Below are 22,589 nucleotides of genomic sequence, written 5' to 3' on the forward strand. Positions count from 1 at the left end.
ACTTCTTAAATATTGCAATTTATAACTCCTTTTAGGTACCTTTTAATAAACGCTTAAGGCCAACCCATAACATTAATTATATATTATAAACTTATTTATTATTATTTAATTTATTTTAAAAGTTATGAAGATTTAAAATTAAAATAATATTTTTAATTAATTTTAAAATTGTAAACATAAATCATTAATATCCTTACAAGGGGTTTTAGTGATTAAGATCCTTAATAATGTTTAAATTTTAAATATTTTTTTATTTTTTTTAAAATTCTTTTAAAAATCTTTATATTATTTATTAAGAAATAAAGTTTATAAAAGTTAATATAATACTTTAAAATTATATATAAATAAAGTGTAAAGTCATCATTAAATATCAAAATATTAAAATGGCTGGTTAAAGTTGGTGAGTTTGTACAGGAATGGGTAGATGTTGCAAGACTTTTTCGGGGTCACTGTAACACGAAGCTCCGAGCTCAACAATGACACGCATCTGCTTTCATCCCCGCGTCGATCGACAATGTGCCTCGGGCTACTTTTGAGTCCCAAGTAGACCAATATCTTGTTTGATTCGCGCAAAATTCCCCGCGTGCGTATTTGGATAGTATATCTTCCGCGTGAAGCAGAGCAGCGAGCAAGTGATGCCGGGGCATTCGGCTCTTCATGTACCGAGTCATGGCCATTGTTCACTATATTTAATCAACATGGTTTAATGGTTTTGGCATCACAGCTGGTTCTACCCTTCTCTTAGCAGATGAACCAATAATTCAAGATGCTCAGCCAGTCTGCAACCACGCTCCTCGCCTTGTTGTCAGGTGTCACTGCAGCAGCGTCCCTTTCCAGGCAGGCCAAAACGTGCACCGTGAAATCTGGCGGCAGCAATGCGACTGACGATGCTCCTGCAATAATTGAAGCGTTCCGGGAGTGTGGACAAGATGCCACGGTCATATTTGAGCCCACGACCTACCACGTCAATTCGGTGATGAATATCACCTGGCTGCAAAATGTCAAAATAGACCTCCAGGGGACCCTCTCAGTACGTTGTTCCACCATCCAACTTTGACCAGAGCTGATCTTTTTCATCAGTGGGGAACGAATATCTCGTACTGGCTGAACAATTCGATGCCAGTAGGCTATCAGAACCAGTCGACCGCCTTCATCTTGGGCGGGGACGGGATCACTTTCGAAGGGCACGGACACGGCACTTTCGATGGCAATGGTGATGATTGGTACCGTTTCATTCGAGAGCAGCCGAACACGTCCAACTACCCAGGCCGGCCGCACGCGATCACGTTCAATGGCTTGACAAACTCTGTGTTCCGAGGCGTGAGTTTCTTGAGAAGTCAAATGTGGTAAGTATCCGGTCTTTACAATAGATCCTGAGCGCAGCATTGGGCTGAGAAGGAATCCAGGACAATGTCAATCATTCACAGCCACAACAACACCTTTGACAGCATTTTCGTCAACAACACCGGAAATACCGTACAGAGCTGTAAGTATACGTATTACAGCTTTCGTGAACCCCGAAGAGACAGCAAAGGTTGCTAATAGGCACAGCGAACACGGATGGTGCCGACACATTCTTCTCTTCCAATATCAGATTCAACAATTGGACCGTCTACAATGCGGACGACAGCATTTCCATGAAGGCCAACAGCACCGATGTCAGTGTCACCAACTCCAAGTTCCACAATGGCTTGGGCATCGCTCTGGGCAGCATTGGGCAGTACAAAGGCGCGTATGAAACGATTGAGAGGCTGCACTTCGAGAACATTTCGTTTTTCAACACTCTGCACGCGGTAAGCTGAAGTCTACGAAACGGTAAGGGACAAAACTGATTCTGCTGGTAGGTCTATGTCAAAACCTGGACCAATGACCAGAACGGGTACCCACCAAATGGCGGCGGCGGCGGTCTCGGCTGTAAGTGCTTACACCTTCCCGGCCAGGAACCTTGTCTCACGCTTTTCGTCCCAGTCGCATCAGACGTGCACGCCAACAATCTCGAGATGGAAGGCATCCGCGGTGGTGCTTTCACCATCTCCCAGTGCACGCGATTCTCAGGCGCGCCGGGGACAGGCAACTGCACAAACTCGCAGTTCCAGATTCGGAACCTCGAGGTCCGAAACGCGCGCGGAACTACGAAGAACAAGAACGTGGCCAGTTTCCAGTGCAGTGCCGTCGCGCCGTGCACTGATATTGGACTTTACGACATTGACGTGAGGTTTACCAACGGGACCGCAGCAGCGGGCTACCTGTGTGGCAATCTCGTGAACCCAGAGGGCTTCGAGTGCACCGGGCCGCCGTGCGTTGGTGGTAGTGCAACTGGAGGATGTTAGACGAAATTGAGCGTCGGCATCGTGGAGCATTATTGGCATTTGCAGAATCAAGGATGCTTTCCAGCTACCAGTATATTCACATGGTGAGACAAAATGAATGCGTCTCCAATAAGTGGTATACTAGGTGCGATTGCGCGTATATATCGCGAATACCAACGCCTGACGCCAATGCTAACTCGTCAACGTTTCTGACGTTTCCAATGCTTGAACGCCCGTCCAAATGAGGGTCCTCTTTCCTCCGGTGCGTTTCCCATCTGGCCCATGCCCTCACCCAGATCAACCAGCGGTACCATCGACGGCCGCCCGTGGGCACACTGGAAGGGGAATGCACACTGGACCAGCCTCTCTAGGAGTTCCCCACACTGCTCCCGCGTCAATGGGTCATTGAACATGATAGCACTCCTGCACGACCTCGAGTTGATCAGCTCGATGATCCCCTGCGGGCATCTATGAAACAGCGATACCCAGGCTGGACTGCCATCTTCAGTTCCTCCAGGTATCACGGGCCTTGGTCTTGGCTGTTGGGCAAGGCCTGCTTCATCATTCAGCTTCCACGCCTCGGTCCTGATGAGGTCGGAGAGAAGCCGGGGCTCTGTCCTGCATCTCTCCAATATAGCAGGTGGGAGGCTCCGCACAGCAACTTGAGCTTTGGGGCCAATTTCGTTAGTCTTGGGCTTCCTGTGTCCCAGACTTCGACTGGCATCTGGAATTTCTATATCATAGCAGATGCCCCAGTGCGCGAAATGTCCCTGGCTTCGGCACAGAACGTCTCTGTCCTGCCTTGAAAGCTCGAAAACCAAGGGCTTCGGCAGAACTTTGGTGACTGCTTCCCAAATGTTGCCGCCCACATTTGTCGTACCACGGGCAAAGTAATCTTTCATCAGACCTTCCACGCGGCACCGCTCATCTGCAGCATGCTGATCGATCAGCACCAGACATGATGAAGTAGTCGATGTCTCGGTCTCCATCCGGCCATCTTGGACCTGATTGAATGGCACCTTCACCAGGATAAACTTGCTGTCAACTTGAGAGACTAGTTCAGCTCTGCGCAGGGCGTCTTTTGACACCCGTCCTCGAAGCCCCAAGGCGGATGCTTCGTGATACGATCCCAAGCTGACAGTTGACAGCCCATGATCGCACTGGTGGCCACCAGGTTTGATGTCGATGCCCAGCATGTCTGATATGTCTGGTAATTTTGGTATGGGACGTTCAGTTAGCTCAAAGACGGGATTCTTCCACTTTTCTACTAGGTCTTTGACCCAAGGAGTAGTGTTGCTGGTTCCCACGAGGCTGTTCCGGTCAGATGTGTCCGTCTGGGTAAGCTGTTTCCCGGCCCTTTTGCTGAGTGTCAATGGTTTGGGAGGCAAGACAAACCCAGTTCTAGGATTTACAAGAGTAGCCAATTTGGTAGCAGGGTTGATCCATTCAATGGGATCCTCTTTGGCAGACTGTCTCAGTGGCTTCGTTGAGCCTTCGTCGGCTGTTCGTTGCGGAGTCGCCCTCTGAATTAGACCTCTGCCTCTCAATTGCTTCGGGTTAATGTCCTCAAAGGGCTTTCGCATGAGTTTGCCATTGTGATCGTACAGCGGGGGCTGAGAAGGTTCTGCTGTGGAAGGCTCCGACTGCGTGGACTTGGTCGCATCCTGTGCATCCTGGGGGTCTGCGGCAGAACTCCAAGATAAGGAGTGCAAACGAGAAGACGGCTGCATTGACTCTTTGAATGTAGGCAGAGTCGGGCCGGACTTGATTCTCGACCACCCATCAAATGGTGACTCTGACCTGCTACCAGAGACCTCGAGCCTCTGGGCTTTGCGAGCGGGTTCCTCCCTCTGATTTGGTACAACGCTGGACGCAGTGCTCGATCTTGTTCCCGCTTCCTCTGCTTTCCCACGCGGCCTCTTATTCTCCTGATTACGCCCACCTCTGTCTTTTACAGATAGGTTGACTGGTTTTGGTCGGCAACGGTTCTTCTTCAGGAACTCGTAGAACGTAGCCTTCAGAAGATCTGTGACTAATGCCAGGGATGGTCGTCGATCATCAAGAATGTCCTCCACATCCAGAGAACTATCGGTGGCCGAACGTGTAGCACTAATCTTCAAGAAGAACATTGGCCACCTGTCCACGCCTTTTTTGAGCTTTAGTTCCTTGCCGGTGAAGCCTTCCATCTTAGGCTCCTTGAGGCCGTCGTCTGAATTACTTTCAGTATCAACAGCACCGAAGGCAGAGTCTGCAAAGACTCTGTTCACCTCTTCGAAAAGAACGTTGCACCGAGATTCGTTTGAAAGCGGCTCGATGCCAAGACTGATGAGTTGAACACGCTTTGTCGCGACCGGCTCACGGCAGACATAACCATCTATAGATAGTCTTGGTGCAGATGCTCCGATAGACACCCATTCACTTGAGTCAAGGCTGTCACAGAATGATGCCTGGTGCAGGAGTCGGCAGCCATCATTGAGCCAGGTTCTCGATTGAGAGCCAGACCTCAAAGTAAGGGTCTGCCGACTAGAATTTTCGCGAATCGACACAGAGACTCCTCCGGGCCAGGAAATCATCAAAGAAACGAGGTCGTAGAGAAGCCGATCCCATTCTCTACCAAAGGAAGACCTGTCGCCTTGAAGAGCGCGGTATTTCACTCGAACTGGCATCAAGCCGAATAAGTCTCTCACCGTAACACGCGTGCCATGGTTGAAAGTGAGAATTCTTTGCTCGGGAGGGCAAGGAACGTGTCGGGCAAGGACCTTGGAGTTGTGGATGCTCATCGAATTGTGCGAGTGGTACTCTCTGTGATGGGATGCCACGGAGAGCAGTGACAGAGACGCGACCGACGCCAAAAATACACCATGTTTTCCATGGATATCTGAACGCGACGGGTATTTGGATGTGTCTTGATCAGATGGTTAGAAGCAGCGTTTTATTGTTTGTTGGGCTCCCACATACAGTGCAGTTGGCCCAACCCTCCGTCATCGCGGAATTCAGATGGTGGAATTCCAGATCCGTTGTCCTCTACGGAGCAGTTGCCACGCGAATAGTCCACGCTCAGGTTGATCTTGGTGGCCTCAGCGTCAAGCGAGTTTTTGATGAGCCCACAGATCACGTTGTTCAGGGAGGTGATGACGACGGACGACTTGATCTGGGCCACGACATCCGCCGGGAGTGGCTTGATGGACATGGCCGGCTGCACATCTCGGAGGTGATGCTGGTTGCTGCTGGATTGTCAGGGAGCTGTCCACAGATAGACGAGTTGTCTGCGAGGGGTCCCCCGATTGTGCTGCTCCTTGCTTGTGACGGAGCAGACAAAACAACGGACGTCGTTCTGAAGATGATGTAAGCAGCCATGGTACGTACCCACCGTATCTCCCTACCGTATCTGCGGTATCTGCAGCAGGACCGGCAATACGTCACAGGGCTGGCTTCAGTGGGCCCCCCGGTCCCCGTCTGTTCAGCTCGCAGAGCTCGCTTGCTCGCCTGAACGCCTGACGCCGCCTGACGCCGCCTGATGCCGCCTGAATTAACCTTTCGCTGTCGGGATGATCGCGTTTTGGGCTGCTTCCCCGGGAATTCCAGTCCAACTACCCCCATTCTCCGCCCCCGATTGCCAATTGCCAATTCCCAGGCCCCAGGCCCCAGGCCCCAGAACCCTCCCAATGCCGCCAGTAACCACCACTTCAAGGTCCATCCCCATTCCACTGCCGTCCATGCCCAGCCAATTCGTCGTCTCGTCTTCACACAACCAACAGCTCGACGATCCGACCGTCTCCTTTCCTTTTTGATCGCTCTCCTTTCTCAGCAAACCAACTCCAAACGCTCGCTCCCCCTTCCTTCTTTTCTTCCATTCTTTCTTTTTGACAACCCCGTTTGTCCCGTCGCCCCGCCTGCACAATGGCCATGGCGCCCACAGATCGTCGGAAACCCTTCACCAGCTGGGTCAAAAGGCTGAATCAGAAGATGAAGCGCACCAAGGGCCCAAACAACCCCTACCCACAGTCAGGCCATGTCAGTTCCCGACATGGGCTCCCACCACCGTCCACGACTCATCATCAACAGCAGCGACAATCGCATTCCATTGACTATCCCCAATCGACCGTCGAGAGCACGCCGGACCCCGAGTTGGTCGTCCACTCCGCCGAAGAGCTAAGCAGGCAGTCCATGCAGTCGACGAGCGAGGGCAGGCCATCGGCTGAAGTTGAAGGCGACGCCGATGGCGACGCCGAGGGCCGACCCCCAACCACCGCCCCATCCTACGGCGGCACATCTTTCGCCGGCACGAACATCACAGCGACCGACGCACGCAGGCCCGACAGTACCTTCTCCTCGCCCGCCCCGTCCGCCCGGTCTGTCGCGACGACACTGTCGACCATGCAGACCCAGATGGCCAATGGCCTGCTGAACGGCCAACCCGCCAACACTGCTGCCCAACCCACCTCACGGCCGCAACAGCACCAGACCGTCCAGTACACCCAGCCCGAGGCCCTGGTCACCGCGATGCCCGCCAGCGACGGCGACCGAAACAGACGGAGCGCCTATCGCCCCGCCACATACAGTGCGATCATCGCGAACAATCTCCTGAGCGACAACATCTCGATCCTGACGCTCGCATCGTCCACCCAACGCCGTAGGCGGCGCTCCTGGGACACGGACTACGACCATGCGTCGGTACGCGCACTGCCGCCAGCATCACAGTTCGGCGGCAGCCGCGAGTCGCTGCCCCTATCTGTGCTGAGCGCCAACCTCGACGGGCAGCAGCCGACGAGCCCAGGCTTGACTACGGCAAGGTCCATCGCGGAACGATCGGTCAGCGGCCTGGCTCTTGGCCATGGACGAGCCGACAGCCTGAGCGGCAGTGTTGGAGGCGGAGCAATGCCCGTCGCGAGCGAATCTTGACGATGGCTATGAGACCAACTACAAATGGCTTCCAATATGGATAGCCGCGAGCGCAAGCTCTCATGGGACGGGGATATTGCTGTCAGGCGCATCAAAGGAAACATAAAGGACACATTCTGGTCCATCCAGGGAAATAGGTACAAGACATGGTTTGGGCGGACACAATCAGGAGTTTTACGGTGTGTGTGTTTTGGACGGGCTTTCATTACTTGATGACTTACGGATTGGACGGAATCGATACCCAGTACCCATAGGAAGAAATTGATATTCTAGGCTTGAGGCGCGCATCTTATTCTCAATACAACCTTTGAAAGCCTGTCCCTCCAACTCTGGTTGTCGCCGGGCCCAATTGTGCGAACATGCGAGTGAGTAACCCCAATCCGTCGACGGTCAAAGGTTCGCATGCGGGGTAGTAGCACGAGGCAACACCATCGTCAGCTAACTCGACGACGATCCAATTTGGATGAATATATCTCTTTCTCCTTTCTCAGACACTCTTGGTCGACATTCTTCTTGCTGCATCACGTCTTGAGAATCACGTAATAGTCGGCAAGTAGCAGCACTTGCCACCGGTATCGGCATCACACCACCTCAATTATTCCCTTCTTTCATATTCTCACAGACAAGGCCGTCTCCAACATCCATCCTCACTCACCCCGCAGCCATCATTATAATTCCCCATCCCACAACCCTCCCATCCCCCATTCTCCCCCTCCACAGCCCAGCATGTCCTCCTCGCCCCCAGCCCCAGGCAAGGTCCGCCTGGCCACAAGCTCCCCCTCGACCCAGTCCAACACGGCCGCCACCCTCTCCCAGCTCCGCGGCATCGCCCGCCGCGCCGCCCGCGACCACGCCGCCGACATCCTCCTCCTGCCCGAGGCCTACCTGGGCGGGTACCCGCGCGGCTCGGCCTTCGGCTGCGTCATCGGCGGCCGCAGCGCCGAGGGCAGGGACGAGTACCTGCGGTACTTTGAGCAGGCCGTCGACCTCGGCGACGTGGTCGGCGAGGGCGCCGGCGCCGGGGACGACTGGGTCGCTCGCCGGCTTGAGGCTGTGAACGTCGGTGGTGATGGGGCGTCGGCGGCCCCCCTGCGCGGGGATGGTACGAGGGAGGAGCTGGAGAGGATTGCTGCTGAGACGGGGGTGTTCTTGGTCACGGGGCTTATTGAGAAGGCGGGTGGTAGCCTCTACTGTGCTGTTGTTTATGTCTGCCCTAAGAAGGGCGTCATTGGCAAGAGGAGGAAAGTCATGCCTGTAAGTTTCCCTCACCTGACCTTTACTTTCTCATGCATAAGGATGCTGATGCTTGGCACAGACTGGCACTGAGCGCCTGATATGGGCCCAGGGGTCACCCAAAACCCTCCGGGCAGTGACCACCGTCATCCGCGGCGTCAGGGTCAACATGGCGGCCGCCATCTGCTGGGAGAGCTACATGCCGCTGCTCCGCCAGTCCCTGTACGCGCAGAACATCAACCTGTACCTGGCGCCGACCGCCGACGGGCGGGACGCGTGGGCCTCGCTGATGCGCACCGTCGGCATCGAGGGCCGGTGCTTCGTGCTCAGCTCCAACATGTGCGTCCGCGAGGGCGGTAGCGAGACCCCGGCGGCGAACGGGTCGTCATCCGCGATCGCGGACGACGAGATCCGGGCCGACTCCGAGCCGTACGCGCGCGGGCGCCGCAGCTCGTGCGTCACGGAGGAAGGGTTCGAGATCGCCCTCCCGACGCACAGCGCCCACGGCACCGGCAAGAATCCGCAGCGCAGGCGGCCGAGTGTGTTTGACGAGGATGGAAACGAGATCGTGCTGTGCGGCGCCGAGGACGGCAAGCCCACCACCGCTGCGAGCAACGGAGCGCAGAGCCCCAAGGCTGTTGGGAAGGAACAGGCTGTCAAGAAGAACGGCGCAGGGGCGAAGTTTATTTGCCGTGGAGGATCATGTATCACCGATCCGTTTGGAGAAGTCCTCGCCGGCCCGCAGTGGGAGGACGACACTGGTATCGTCTACGCGGACGTGGATTTCAAGGATTGCATCAGGGGAAGGCTGGATTTGGACGCGGGTGGGAGCTACTCGAGGAATGACTCGTTCAAGTTCTCTGTTGAAGGATTGAACCTCGCACCACTGCCATATTAACGGTATTTCTCGCGAGACCCATCTATACAATTATCTGGTAGCAAGCAGGTGGTAGCGAAGAGGCAGCAATATGGTTAACACCAAATTGAATCTCGTCTTCACAATGCATCAGCCAGATCGACGATGTCCATGCCTTTTACTCGTTCCCACCCAGCATAGAGCTCCGAGGGAAACCAGTCCACCAGCTTTCCCGCAGGTCGACCGGGTTCTGCGGGCAGGGCCTCGTCCTCGCTCCCAGTGAGCATGATACCGAGCGCTACACCACAAAGCCAAGCCCAGACCATGCCGTCGCCGCAGAAATAAGCCGAGATCCACTCGCCTGGTAGCACTTGGCCACCAGTCTTAGAGTCCTGCTTGACTTTCCTAGACGTGATCCTTGGATCAAGCCGCCCGACGAGCGGCATGAAGTCAGGAACTAGGCCTATAGCCCCCGACCAAGCCCTGATCACCCTTGCGCCTTCGCCCTTCACCTTGTAGCCCGGGTCGAAGAGGGTAGACATGGCACCTTCCAGGTGCATAACCGTCAGGGCGTCGATCTTGCTGTCATCGTAGACACCCATCAGATCCATTCCTTGCTTTGGGCCTTGGAAATAACCACCTCCAACCATCAGCTCGCCCGTCGGCCTCTGCGTTATGTAGTCAAAGCCTTGGCCGAAAATAACAGACCAGGAACGGCTACCATCCTTGTCAGGGAAATATTCAGGCGCTCGCTGGGCGGTCATATGGCATAGAGCCGATGTGCCTTTGCCTCTCAGTCCCGGGACGAGCTGTGACGTGAACGCATTCGTGGCATGAACGACGTGGTGGGCGAGGATCTGTCCCCTGCTGGTGATGACGGCATAAGGGAATGAGCCAGCGTCTTCCAGCTTGGAGGACCGCCCGCTCTGGTCATCAACCTTGACCTCCTCCACCGTGGTCCCGGTCTCGATGGCCAGCACACCAGGGAACTCACCCAACAGCTTCCTCCACAGGGCCGTGACAAGCCGGTACGGGCTCAGCGCGCCGGCCGGGTAAGACACGGCACCAGCCACGCGCTCATTGACGCCGAACCTCTCCCGCGCCTGCTCGCCCGTGTGAGCAACCATCTCGAACCCGGCAGGCGCATACGGCATGAACTCCTCCACCATCCCCTTCATCTTCGCATCCGTGTCGGCATCGACCGCAAAGTCCACCGTCTCCACCCGCCTGCACTCCGACACGCCCTCGATGCCCTCGGCGCGGGCGAGGCCGGTCAGCACGTCGAGGTGGCTGAGCTGGAAGGCGCAGATGCGCGCCGCGCGGTCCCGGCCCAGCCCCCGCTTGTGCACCAGGCCGTGGAACACCTCGTGCGAGCTGGGCTTGATGTGCCCGCCGTTGCGGCCGGTGGCGCCCGAGCACAGCTGGCGGGCCTCGAGGACCACGACGCGCCGGCCCGAGAGCTGGCCTTTCCGCCGCAGCTCACGAAGAACCGTCCGCGCGATGGCCACGCCGCTGATGCCCGAGCCGATGATGACGATGTGGGCCGTGGGCGGCGGCCCGCCTGGCGTTTGCACGTCGACCAGCTCCGGGAAGGGTGGGTCGTCCTGCCACTGGGAGAGGGTCGGCTTGGCGGGCGGGAAGCCCGGGGCCGCTCGCATCCGGGCTGCGACCTTGGACCAGTCATTGGAGAGGTCGCGCAGGATGGATATGAGGGTCCGGACGGACTTGAATATAGACAGTAATCGCTTCAGGACATCCATTGTCGGGGACTGAATCCGGAGTTTCCGTGTCGGTGTTGGGACGTCGTAGCTGGCGCAGTGCAGATCGGAGTGTGAGGGGAATGGGAAGCCTCGCAGTGAGTGCCATGTCCTTCTGCGGCAGCCAACGGATCTAAGCTTATTTTTGTTGGGTCGCCACCAACGATCTTGTGGCTTGCTTCAATGAATTTGGAATTTTGCACGAGTTCTCATACTCACCCAATTACTCCTCTAAGTTTGGTAAAAATCGTGACACAGAACGCTGAGCCCCGGCTGAGTCCCCCTCCTGTAAAGCCTATTCAGGAAATTTCCATTTCGTTTCTGTCTTCTCTCCTGAGGAACCTCAGTTCACTATTTTCTCTTCTCAATTTGCACGTTTAGGGGACCTCTCGATACACAATGAAGCCCATCAAGGACTGTGCAAAGGTGCGCAGATTTAGCAAGCATGAGCTCAGAAAGCTTCACTCCAACTGGTGGTCATCCAACTGGTGGTTATCCAACTGGTGGTTATCTAATTGGTAGTATTCTACGCCGTTACATTGGTCTCGCCCAAAGTTTGGAAAGATCGCCCATCAATGAGCGCCTCCTGATGTACACTGAATTTTCAGTCATCTCAAAATCCAAAGTCGCCCATATTATCACTAGCATTCTGTGATGTGTGTTCGTCTGATTATTCCTTTCCATACGGCGAGACTTGAGGTTCTCGGGTTGTTTGTGTCCAAGAGCGAGAGGTCGTGACGACCGCAACACAACAAAGAACAATGGCATTTGTGCTACGGTCCAAGCCTGAGTGCTTGTGGGCCCACAGTGAAACTCGTGAACAAAGGACGGTGCCTGGAGTCGGCAAATACACTGCATTGCTATTTAGAAAACCTACCAATTAATCTAGTTAGATCAGGATGAGGTCAACCGGGGTATAGGGGTGTAATTCGAGATGTGATCAGGTCGGAGATAAGAATAGACAATCTATACAAGTAAAAGCACGCATGGCCCCCCCATTGCCGTTTGAGATTTCTATTCTGATATGTTCAATACGCCATGCCCTGGCCTCCGAGACAAAGATTTTCCCGCCAGGGTGACACATAGATTAAATATGACCAGTCCTTCTCCTTATTTTCAGCTGGATATTTCAACCATCGACAGTCAAAGATTGTTCATTTTCATCTGTCCTTAGAATGCGATTATCAAAGGAATACAAGTTGCATGCCGTGAAAGACTTGCTGTTGCTACGGAACAAGCCCCAGCTTCGAGGGGCCAGTACAGGTTGATGATCGAATAACTAACGAAGGCGAGATGTGTATAATAATACGAATGGGAGCTCGAAATTTGTAAATGTTTCTCAACAATCCCCTAATTGATCATCACCAGCACGAGTCTGTAATCAAGACGTCTACAAACAGACTTGAATATACAACACGTATTTTCTATATTCACACATCATCATGAGCCCGTCTCTCCAAACCGGCATATACGAACATGATTTCTATAAGCGAGTGATCCTGCTTTCAAGCTTACACTTTCTTGACAGGGAGGATTATTACAGGCTCAAGCGCTTGAGGGGTCGAAGTCAGCCATCTAGGAACGAAGCAAGCAACTTGACTGAGACTGCACGTGGAGACCAAGACAAAGATATCGAACTCCGAACCTTCCTGGACCGGATGGCTGAGATTTGTGCTAGTACACACAGCGGAGGTACAGTAACAGCTGTCACTGTTCACCTCCCCAAGGGCAGGAGCGTTTTTCCAGAGTATCTCATTCTTTCCAACCAGCGATCCGAGCAGGACATGAAGCGCGTAAAAGCTCATATCGAAGTCATATTGAAGGCTTTTCATAGCGGTAACAAGGGAAATCGCATCCCTCAACAGCGGAAAGATGTTCTGAAGACCTACGCTGGCGTGTTGAAAAGAATATTGACATTCAATCGGGGAAGACTGAATGTATACCAGGGGGCTGTGTTGGACTGTCTGCAGGAGTTGTACAACAATAAGGATCTCGATGATACTGGTATGAGCCTTTTCTTATTTGAGATATTTCGTCACACAAGTGAATTTGCTGACATTTCATACATAACAGAAGTCAAGAAGCTGCTTGAAAAATCCAATAAAATCGGTCTATTGGAATGTGTCGAGAGGCTCCGTAGCACAGTTCGCAGCACTTTCATTCAAAGACCCCAATTCAAGCACAGCCAATTCAGACGTCCCGGCACTTGCCATCGCTTAGACAAATTACAGAACCATCACAGGGAAGAATGTGAGTTTCCTAGCCCATCCTGATTATCTTGACAGGTCAAATTAACATGAGGTTAGTTGTACGTTTGAGCCTAAGTCTTCTGGAAACATTGGAGTTGGAGAGAAACAGTAGTCCGTTTGGACTGTTCGATCTGCTGGAAGCCCTTGTCAAAAAGGGAAAACAACTCGAAGGAGAAATTGGGCTGCGCAAGTCCGTGAGCAAGAATAAGCACTTGGTGACCTGTCACAAGCTGCGGCATGCTCTGATGCGAATTCTGTCCTACAATGACGCGGTCGAGAAATTCGCAGCCACCGCTATCAGATGGCCTAACCTTTTCAGAGATTTCACAGTCAAATTCCTTCCATCCATTGGTCCAAAGCCCTACAGGTTTCACAATTTGGCCGGGCTGAGAACTAAGAAGGTCCTCCACGAGCTACGTTTCTACAACAGTGTTTTCAAGAATGCAACAAAAAGGTGGCCTGGTTTGGACACTTAACTCAACAAATGTGTTCCACATGTTGTCAAAGACCGCCGAGTCCATGCGGAGATCCAACTATGGAACCACATCAAAAAAAGCCTACCGGACTTTTTCCCATTCCATCCAGACAGGCCGCACCCATACAAAGCTTCATCAAGCCACCGAGTGGTGATCGGCGTTAGCAAACTGACATGCAGATTGTGTCACTGGTTCTTCCGGGGAGCGGACAGACATCAGCTTGTTGTCATCCGATCCTCCTCGCTCAACGTCTACCATAGGTGGGCCCTAACCAGCTTTCTGTCGGCCAGAGGAATCCCGAAAGACTTGTGTAACGAGGTGGATTTTGAGCTGTCGAGGATTTTGAGAAGCCGAGGAAAGATTCATCGCACCGAAACAGACACAGACTCTGAGCCAAACAGTCCCAGTTTTTCCACCTCTTCAGACGAATCTTCTCATGATACCTCAGACCACCACGCTTCACAAGTTTGGAGTGACGAAGAACAGGGCACATCGTTGACTGAGTCAGCCCCGGATCTTGAAAAAGCAGGCAATTAGCAGCCTGCCTATCAGCCAGACTGGGAACTGGGGTAACTTCGTCGATACTCCGAATTTTGGGGAACCCGGGGGCGTTTGTGTGATGCGAATCTACTTATGTATTTGTCGACCATTTCATCCTTGCATCTTCAAGCCAGCTTGTCCGATAGCTTATATTCAATCCTAGTGCCACTTAGACACCATATAATCACCTACTCACCAGCTCTGGGCAGGTACACATAGGCAGTGGACTATAACGGCGGCTTGTCTAACAGATTCCTGTTATGGGATGCAAGACCCCATTTGATCATCTCATTTCTCATCTCACATCATTGATTAGAACAGAAATCTTCTAGCATAAAACGGCATTGCGTCTTTGGTAACCCTTCTCCCTCCGAGAGCGGAACTCATGCGCAATATCAATGGTTTTAAATTGAACAAACGTGTTCATCAGTGGGATGGTCAATCATCAGTTCTCGATTCCGACACACAAGTATCACAAACCCAAATCTTGAACAAGACTACCGGCGTCATAATATAACTCCTCCATGCCGCCATCATAATATCTGCTACCGATCTCTTTCAGAAGCCCCAGAAGAGCACCCTTCGGGCGCCAGGTGAGGGTTCGAAAGGACAAGCCCCGTATCGCCCGCCCCGAGCAACGGCCTTCTCGTTCTCCTTCACGAACGAAACCAATGCGACATCTCGAGCACTGACATGGAGGCAGGTATCTCAAAGACCAGTCGTAATGATGATCACTGCCTATTGACGACTGGGAGTGACAGCGTTGTTTTGAGCTTTGCTCTCCTCACTTGTGGCATCTGACTGAGCGCACGAGCCCAGGCTTCAATGGGCGGAAGGAGAAGACGGTCCTCGGGAACAAGGCGGAATATCCAGGTCGGTGCCCAGCCTGAGTTCAAGGAATTGAGATGCCATTCGAAACGATCCAGTGTCATCGACTCCGGGGGCTCGGATGGGTTGTATCCGGGAGGCATCTCGGCTTCGAGAACATCTCTGTCGATAGGAGTGTCAAATTCGGCTCCAGGCTGGCTTGGGTCGAAGAATGGGCAATCGTGGACATCGATTCCATCGGGTGCGCGGAAGTACCATTCGCCCGAAGGTGCCCTAAGATCGAACTGAACAACTATAGCTGTTATGTTCTGCCAGAATGGCGCAGGAACGGCGCGAGAAATGGAAGACGCTTTTGTTCTGAAAGGTCCAGGCCATAGTATGGAGGAATCCATGGTACCCCTGAGACTTAGTTGCCTCAATCTGTTGAGCTTTGAGCATGTCTCCCATATGGCAGAACTAACAGGATCTGGCTGATCTTCCGATATGAGCAGATTTGTTGGACGCCATGTTTGGTTAGCACCGGGATGGCCATCCATTTCAAGCCCCAGGCACTCTTCCAGAGAGCTTGGCAGGGATTGCTTCTGTAGGATGGATAAAAGGCCGTCTCGGTTCCTACGACGAAGGGCGGGATACCTGTTTTCTGAGTCGGGCAGAGCCATGATCGCCCAGCGCACCATCGGCATCCTGGCCAGAAGTTCAAGCCCGGTCTGTGGAGCAAGGCATCGCCTTGACGAGCTTTGATGCATTCGAGTGTCGAATCCACTGATGACTGGAACAAGCGGCAAGTCTTCTGCTCGTCGAAGACGTACGTATGAGTATATATAACGCTCAACTTTGTCGCGTGGCCATATCTTTGGATCGGGATCGCTTGGAGAATAAATTTCTTGGAGATGCAGGCTGAGTGCGTTTTTTCCAGTCTCTCGAGGACTCCAGGTGCTCAGGATGCGAAACAAGCGGTGAAATGCTGACGAGAACGCCTCATCAATAGCCTGACGGTCCGAGTTCTGCTCGAAAAGATGGGTGGTACCCTCAGGGCACGGCGGCAGTACGAATACTAGACTCAAATCTAGGACATAAACCGCCGCTCTCTCTGAACAACTTTAGAGCATTGATTTAGTATTGGTACTCGATAATTAAGCTCAAGTAGATGAGCCTGTTTCTGATGGCTTGAAGAACAATGGGCTGCTCGTTCATGTGCGCCTTCGTGGTGATGCAGCCGGATAGGGGCTTTGGACGTGAAGAATGGATTCTCAGGTGGGAACTTTACTGGCATCAAAGTCTTCGAGCTCGGTGCTTCTGAATTGCAGGAAACGAAAAGCTTGCCGCTCGAACGCATTCTGCCACCTTCGGGAGATGCACGCAAGTGCTCCCCTGCTGTAAGAACAAGGTTGAGGAGGTTCTGTAGGGTGACCTGACAGATGCAAATCGTGTTGGCCATCGTGAACGTGCCCAGCAATCTTTTCAATGATTTCTTGGGGCAAGGACTCCATATATGGTGAATTGTACTGTGTTCCTGTAGCATAACGACCAAGGAAACAATACGGAAGGAAGACGAAATTTGTGTTGGCTCCGCGCGGAACATGCAGGACTGAGGGGAACGGCAAAACCACCTGTATGGGATGTTAGTAATACTCACCAACTCTTGGCACGACCAACAAATTGCCTCGTCCACCTCCATAGGTTCGGTTATGATCAAGTCCATCAGATGGCGGAGAAGTGCAAGTCCGACAGGCTCCTTCACGGAAGAGCGGTTCGTGGCTACGAGAGAGGCGTACCTAGATAATTTGTAAAAAGGATATGTCGTCATTGCTTCTCATAGTAATTATGAACCCTGGGTCAGGTCCAACATAATCACTCTATCGGATGTCTCTAGCCTGGCAATAGTCCTAAATTATAGCCAAGTATGTCGTCACTAGTCACACAGCCCGTGGAGTTAAGATCGCATCTGTGGCGAGACTTGATGTAGTAACACACACCTATGTTCGGGTATGCATCAATGTTATTGGCATCTGTAAACCTTCATAGCCCAATAGAAACACGCGTCAACCTATCACTAGTTGCAAAACCTTTTGCGGCATTATCACTCCTCAACACAATACACATGTGCCCCTTTTCCGTCGCAACCTTTGCTTCACTGGTCTGTTAGAGTAAGAACCAAAATGCGATTGTGCTCTTGAAGTGTTCAATAAACTTCCATGTCACGAGTCGACAACTGGAGAAGACTTCTGGGTCAACCTAATTGCACCCGTCGGATTGTCCCCCGGGCACGTTTCATTACCACAGCTTGTCGTTGACCTTGAACCGGAAGATGAGAAGCAATACCAAGCATCCGCCGACCAGACAGACAATGTAAGAATCGCGCATCGCACTGACAACATCGCTTACGACTTCGTGTTGCATCTGGTCCGGCAGGCCCCTCAACAGCTCGCTGGACGGGTCAGAGATGATGGTGCTAATCTCCTCGATGCTGAGACCCGGCAGCAGCGAACCGACGGCGAGCTGGGCCTTGTTAATGAAGACAGCCTGAGCGATGCTGAGGCTGATGGTCGGTCCTCCTAGCTGCGCGAAAGCCTCCCACCCGGTGCTGCGCCCTATATCGGCGGGTGCCACCTTCATCGAGGCGACGGCGAATGTGAGTTGTGTGGCAGCACCAGAGCCTAGGCCCAGCAGTATCTCGTAGCCGTAGATGTGGGCCAGATCGGTGAATTCGTTGACGGTGTACAGGCACGCCGCGCCCGAGATGCAGAAAATGCCGGCAAAGATGTACCATGGCACGTAGTATCCCGTCTTGCGCGTGACCAGGCCAGATATGATGCCGATGACGGACTGGAATACGATGTAGGGCAGCATACGTACGCCAGCCCAGATGGCCGTGTCTGCCTTGACGAACTGGAAGTAGAGAGGCAGGAAATAGACGGGGACGAAGACATTGGTCGCGCAGCAGGCCACCTCGAGGAACAGCACCACCATTGTCGCGGACTTGAGGAAGTGCATGGGGAACATGCGGCTTTCCCGGCTGGTTCCGATGGCGAAGTGCTGCTGGCCGAGAAATGCGACGAGGAGGACAAGGGACAGCACGAAGAGGGCGATGACCTGACCCGAGTTCCAGGCGTACAGGACACCACCGAAGCAGATGGCCATGACAATGGACACAATGAGGCCGATGACAAGGAGGATTCCGAGGAAGTCAATCTCCTTGGCCCGCTGCATTATGGACTGGCCGGGGCGTGGGTTGAGAGTCGGCAGAAGGAAGATGTACACAGGGGCGCATACGGCACCGACGACGAGATTGCTACGCTTGGAATTCAGCATCCAAAGCATTTGATATCGTCTGGGAGGCATGCGTACAAGTAGAACGCCCAACGCCAGCTTGCACTACTTCCGGCAAAAGCGCCACCAATGACGGGACCCAGCACTGTGCCGGCTCCAAAGGTGATGCCGACGAGATTCAGGTAGAGAGGCCTCTCTTGGTCCGAGGTCATCTGCGTTAGGAGGCCCATGGAGCCAAAGTACATGCCAGACCCTCCGGCACCGCAGATAGCTCGGCCCACGATGAGGGTGTCCATGGTAGGCGCCGCCCCGGCGATGGCGCAGCCGACAGCAAAGACAACGAAGCTCACACAGAATGTCCACTTTGCGCTGTATCGTGCATATAAGTCTCCCCTTGATGGATGCTTGTGGTTAGTCCGGTCTGTTCTTGTGTTTCATAGATACTTGCCGAGACTTGAGACTTACCAGAAGAAGCATGTGCCCCAAGAGGACATCATGAAGGCGACACTCAGCCACGCAAGCTTGTTAAGAGACTGAAATGTCTGGATTACGGCAGGCTGGATGTTGCTGGCAATAGTATTGTCGGTTGTAAACAGGAAGTTGGCCATGAGGGTGCTTGCGACGACCAGAGTCCATGAGAAGCCGTGGACGGATCTTGGGGACGGCTTGCTTGCTCCGTCTGCAGCCGCGTCCTCAGTGACCCCCTTTTCGTTGTCAACATCATCACCGGCTGTGTTGAGGTGACCATTCTTCTCATCCTTGAACTGGTGGTCGTTCCCGGTAGGCACCGCAGGCTTGCGGTCGCCTGTGCCAGTGCCCGAGACCGAGGTTGACTCGCTGGTTGACATGGTTGGCTGAGAGGATGAATTAGGTTGGCTTTAAAATCAAATGTACGGGCTGACGATGAGCTATGTGCCAAGGGTCAAATCAGTGGTGCGATGGCGTGAAATTAAAAACCGTCTCTGGAGCGCCATTGTCGCGACGACTTCCACGTCAAAAAGAATATACAGCAGTCGTTCTCGTTCTCATCCAGTCCCAACCTGACTAAGAAAAGCCTGGATACGGGAGATTATGAAATGGCCTTTGGTGCAATATTGGTCAGCTCCTGGGATGTTCACCGCGTTGTTAGGGCCCTATAAGCACCACGAGCACCGGTCGGCCGAGAAATGTCGGTCGAAACCCTTGTGTCATTCTGTCACGGCGCAGCAACCAATCACGGACAAAAAAAAATCTCCAATAATTGCTCTCTCTACCAGTAACCGAAGAAGGTCGGTCAATCTGCCTTTTACTGCCAGACATTCACAACACTGACCCAGGGCATTTTAATCGTCACCCGGCGACTCAGACCGGATACCAGGCTTGCGCCTGTTCAGAGACAGTCTCATCAGGACACAGGGTCCTCTATTATGCGATGGGTTTGGAAAGTGTTGCTTGATTGGTTGTTCAGTCTATTGGTCCCAATGAAGGAGCCAGAGTACGCCCACCTAGCTTCCACAGTACGCCCACCTAGCTTCCACAGTACGCCCACCTAGCTTCCACAGTACGCCCACCTAGCTTCCACAGTACGCCCACCTAGCTTTTAGCGTTGGCCCACTTAGTACAAGGAAATTGGCGGTATGCGTTATAAAATATTGGTACTATAGGGTTATTAATAAAGTATAGCTATAGCTATCCCAGAGGGGTCCCATAGCTACCCCTTTATTTATGACTTAAAAGTTACTTTTGCCCTTTGCCCTTTGCGCCCTCTTCGCCCTTTGCGCCCTCTTCGCCCTCTGCGCCGTCTTTGCTCTCTGCGCCCTTTTTACTCTCTGCCGCCCTCTGCACCCTTTGCGGCCCTCTGCGCCCTTTGCAGCCCTCTGGGCCCTCTGCGGCCCTCTGGGCGCTTTAGGCTTTTTAGGCTTATATTTTTAAAGTATTGCTTAAATTGGAAAATAGCTACCCTAGCTTCTTATATGCGGGGTAAACTTAGAAAAGTACCTAATCTTATTAATATAATACTAAGAAAAGGAAGTACTGGGTGAGCCAACGCTGGAAGCTGGGTGGGCGTACTCTGGCTCCCAATGAAGCTATTTGAACACGTGGATCTGTCTTCTATCTCCCGTTTACAGGACATATGCAGCACTCAATTGAGCAAGTCTTTGTTCAAAAAAGCCTCATATATGCTCAGCGTACCCCACCTAGTGCGCATACTGGCGGACTAGGTAGGCAGCTACGGTCTCGTACGGCTGCACCATGAAGAGTCGAGTTGGATAAGTTCAGGCAGTTGTATAGATTAGCTGGTGCATTTTCCTCACCTACGGCCACCTGCAATGAGTTACTATCCTGGACTGCGAAGTCCAAGTGGGAGAAAGTCTAGATCAGGTAATACTTGAGCTCAAATTTCCCATAATTACATACGAATGTCAGTAGTGTTGTGCACTTATACAAACCAACTTTATAAGGAGATGGCTACTGTTGCCTCTCCACAACTGTCCCTCAGAGGCTTGCTTAGAGGTAATGAAGAAAGTCACAGATTTGAGGGAAGACACCTTGCTTGAATTTGACTTCAACTTGACAAATGCCATTCCACAAGGCTATAAGCCAAAGCCACCTGTGAAATCGCGAAAGAAGCCCTCCCAGCTCTCTGGCCCCATTGCTCCTCCCGCGCTGATCCCCATGTCGCCTGCTGGAAAGAAAGAATTGGGGTGGTAGTCCACTGCTCCTGCAGAGTGTGTTTCCGGATTACAGGCCCACTGGGGAATCGCGTCGACGGCCGGCTGTGGTCGCTGTATTGCTACATCCCGCTGTCCCGTCGCCCCTGCCCAGGTGCCACCATCGTGCTGGCCTGGCCCTCCAAAGCTGACAGCATCAACACGGCTGCTTGCCTGTGATAAGGTGGGTGGGGGAGTGGCGATGCTGCTGCTACTGCCGCCGTCGACTGTGTTAATTAGCCGTGCCAGTGTCCGGGCTCCTACTTGAGCCATCTCGCTGACCTCAGCCAGGATCTGCAAAGTTGCGAGCGCACCACGCGCCGCCTGCATGCACTCTGCTTGAGTCATCGAGTTCAGCCTGGCTTCAAGCGGGTCGGACCTCATTCTCTTCATCACCGTCTCGAGAGACTGTGACTGGGCCCCCGGCCGTGGTTCTCTGTCTTCTTCTCTTGCTCCAGGAAAACCTGGGTCCGCACATAGGCAGAGGAGCGGTACGGCACCTTCAAACAAGGGCGAAATTATGCCTGGGAAGCGCGTGTGCGTCGTCGTCGACGACGACGACGCCGACACGGACACGGATATTTTGCTGGGCTCTGTTCCCGTTCGGGAGGCTCCGGATGTTGGGGACGAGTCTAAAGGCTCGCCCTCGTTACCCGGCTCCATGGTGTTGACTTCATCGCGGCGCTTTTCGGTGATGGCCGGGGGGTGATTAGGGTAGTATGCACACTGCTCAGACTGGCGGCGCCGGTTGCATCTGTCGCACGGATATTGACTGTCACATTGTCCCAGACAGGAACAAGGAATATGTCAGCAGCAGAGCCCCTCCAATGGTTCAAAGTGGTGGAACAGGGAACCTGGGTACACAGGGCGGGGCTTTTACCTTCTGTTTCCGAGTATAGCAAGGACTCAGGAATGCAGGCAGAAACCTCGCGCTTCCTCTTACCGGTTACCATCGCGGCATCGCTCTGGATGCTGTGCCCGTGGCGTTGGGCGGAACTCTTGCGTGCTTGTAGGTTCTTCAATGTCTCAGGACACCGCAGCTCTCCTGACTAAGCTCCGGGTGGCGCGTCTAAGCATGAGGCAACCTCAACCCCGGCATAAGCAGAGCTCTGGAAATGGTATAGGGCAAATGCACAAACAGTGGTACGATAAGAGTACCTAGGTACAGCTCGCAAGGTTTAAAACTTCTTCCCTGCGAGTCAATTATAATACATGAGGATGTAACCCAAGTCTCTATCACCAACATTTATGACCAGACATTACACCAGCTTGGGTTGCAAACCTAGAATCTTGCTGGATATCTACCTGGTGTCGGGATGGGCGCTTGGGACGTCCATGGAGGAAGGAGCAGGTATTTTTTTCATCATCCCTAACTGCGGCCGATATGTAGAACTTAGTTTGTTGTTCAGTGCATAATTCCAAGCCGTAGTAACTGCGATATTACCTCAGTATGATGAACTCTTTTTCATAACGTAGGTA

The 22,589-nt window shown here is 53.0% G+C and overlaps 8 protein-coding genes across 8 annotated transcripts; 3 read left to right on the plus strand and 5 right to left on the minus strand.

The window, feature by feature from the left end:
• Positions 1 to 766: 766 nt before the first annotated feature.
• Positions 767 to 2,330, plus strand: INS49_010796 (uncharacterized protein; the record flags this gene model as incomplete). The annotated part of the gene is made up of 6 exons (XM_043171519.1): positions 767 to 1,030; positions 1,081 to 1,346; positions 1,428 to 1,486; positions 1,552 to 1,793; positions 1,875 to 1,914; positions 1,969 to 2,330. The coding sequence occupies 6 exons, from the start codon at positions 767 to 769 to the stop codon at positions 2,328 to 2,330; spliced, it is 1,233 nt and encodes a 410-aa protein (XP_043023264.1).
• Positions 2,331 to 2,509: 179 nt separating this feature from the next.
• INS49_010797 (uncharacterized protein) lies at positions 2,510 to 5,666 on the minus strand (the record flags this gene model as incomplete). The annotated part of the gene is made up of 3 exons (XM_043171520.1): positions 2,510 to 5,214; positions 5,268 to 5,533; positions 5,638 to 5,666. 3 exons carry the CDS (start codon positions 5,664 to 5,666, stop codon positions 2,510 to 2,512), a joined length of 3,000 nt encoding a protein of 999 aa, XP_043023265.1.
• A 543-nt stretch (positions 5,667 to 6,209) lies between these two features.
• Positions 6,210 to 7,211, plus strand: INS49_010798 (uncharacterized protein; the record flags this gene model as incomplete). The annotated part of the gene is made up of 1 exon (XM_043171521.1): positions 6,210 to 7,211. The coding sequence occupies one exon, from the start codon at positions 6,210 to 6,212 to the stop codon at positions 7,209 to 7,211; it is 1,002 nt and encodes a 333-aa protein (XP_043023266.1).
• Positions 7,212 to 7,937: 726 nt separating this feature from the next.
• INS49_010799 (uncharacterized protein) lies at positions 7,938 to 9,342 on the plus strand (the record flags this gene model as incomplete). Its single annotated transcript, XM_043171522.1, has 2 exons — positions 7,938 to 8,465; positions 8,527 to 9,342. The coding sequence occupies 2 exons, from the start codon at positions 7,938 to 7,940 to the stop codon at positions 9,340 to 9,342; spliced, it is 1,344 nt and encodes a 447-aa protein (XP_043023267.1).
• Positions 9,343 to 9,440: 98 nt separating this feature from the next.
• INS49_010800 (uncharacterized protein) lies at positions 9,441 to 11,060 on the minus strand (the record flags this gene model as incomplete). The annotated part of the gene is made up of 1 exon (XM_043171523.1): positions 9,441 to 11,060. The coding sequence occupies one exon, from the start codon at positions 11,058 to 11,060 to the stop codon at positions 9,441 to 9,443; it is 1,620 nt and encodes a 539-aa protein (XP_043023268.1).
• Positions 11,061 to 15,053: 3,993 nt separating this feature from the next.
• INS49_010801 (uncharacterized protein) lies at positions 15,054 to 15,542 on the minus strand (the record flags this gene model as incomplete). Its single annotated transcript, XM_043171524.1, has 1 exon — positions 15,054 to 15,542. The coding sequence occupies one exon, from the start codon at positions 15,540 to 15,542 to the stop codon at positions 15,054 to 15,056; it is 489 nt and encodes a 162-aa protein (XP_043023269.1).
• A 1,882-nt stretch (positions 15,543 to 17,424) lies between these two features.
• INS49_010802 (uncharacterized protein) lies at positions 17,425 to 19,268 on the minus strand (the record flags this gene model as incomplete). Its single annotated transcript, XM_043171525.1, has 3 exons — positions 17,425 to 18,442; positions 18,499 to 18,813; positions 18,886 to 19,268. 3 exons carry the CDS (start codon positions 19,266 to 19,268, stop codon positions 17,425 to 17,427), a joined length of 1,716 nt encoding a protein of 571 aa, XP_043023270.1.
• Positions 19,269 to 20,993: 1,725 nt separating this feature from the next.
• INS49_010803 (uncharacterized protein) lies at positions 20,994 to 21,773 on the minus strand (the record flags this gene model as incomplete). The annotated part of the gene is made up of 1 exon (XM_043171526.1): positions 20,994 to 21,773. The coding sequence occupies one exon, from the start codon at positions 21,771 to 21,773 to the stop codon at positions 20,994 to 20,996; it is 780 nt and encodes a 259-aa protein (XP_043023271.1).
• Positions 21,774 to 22,589: the final 816 nt, after the last annotated feature.

This window comes from Diaporthe citri (assembly GCF_014595645.1).
Source record: "Diaporthe citri strain NFHF-8-4 chromosome Unknown scaffold_5, whole genome shotgun sequence".
In the NCBI taxonomy this organism is placed as follows: domain Eukaryota; kingdom Fungi; phylum Ascomycota; class Sordariomycetes; order Diaporthales; family Diaporthaceae; genus Diaporthe; species Diaporthe citri.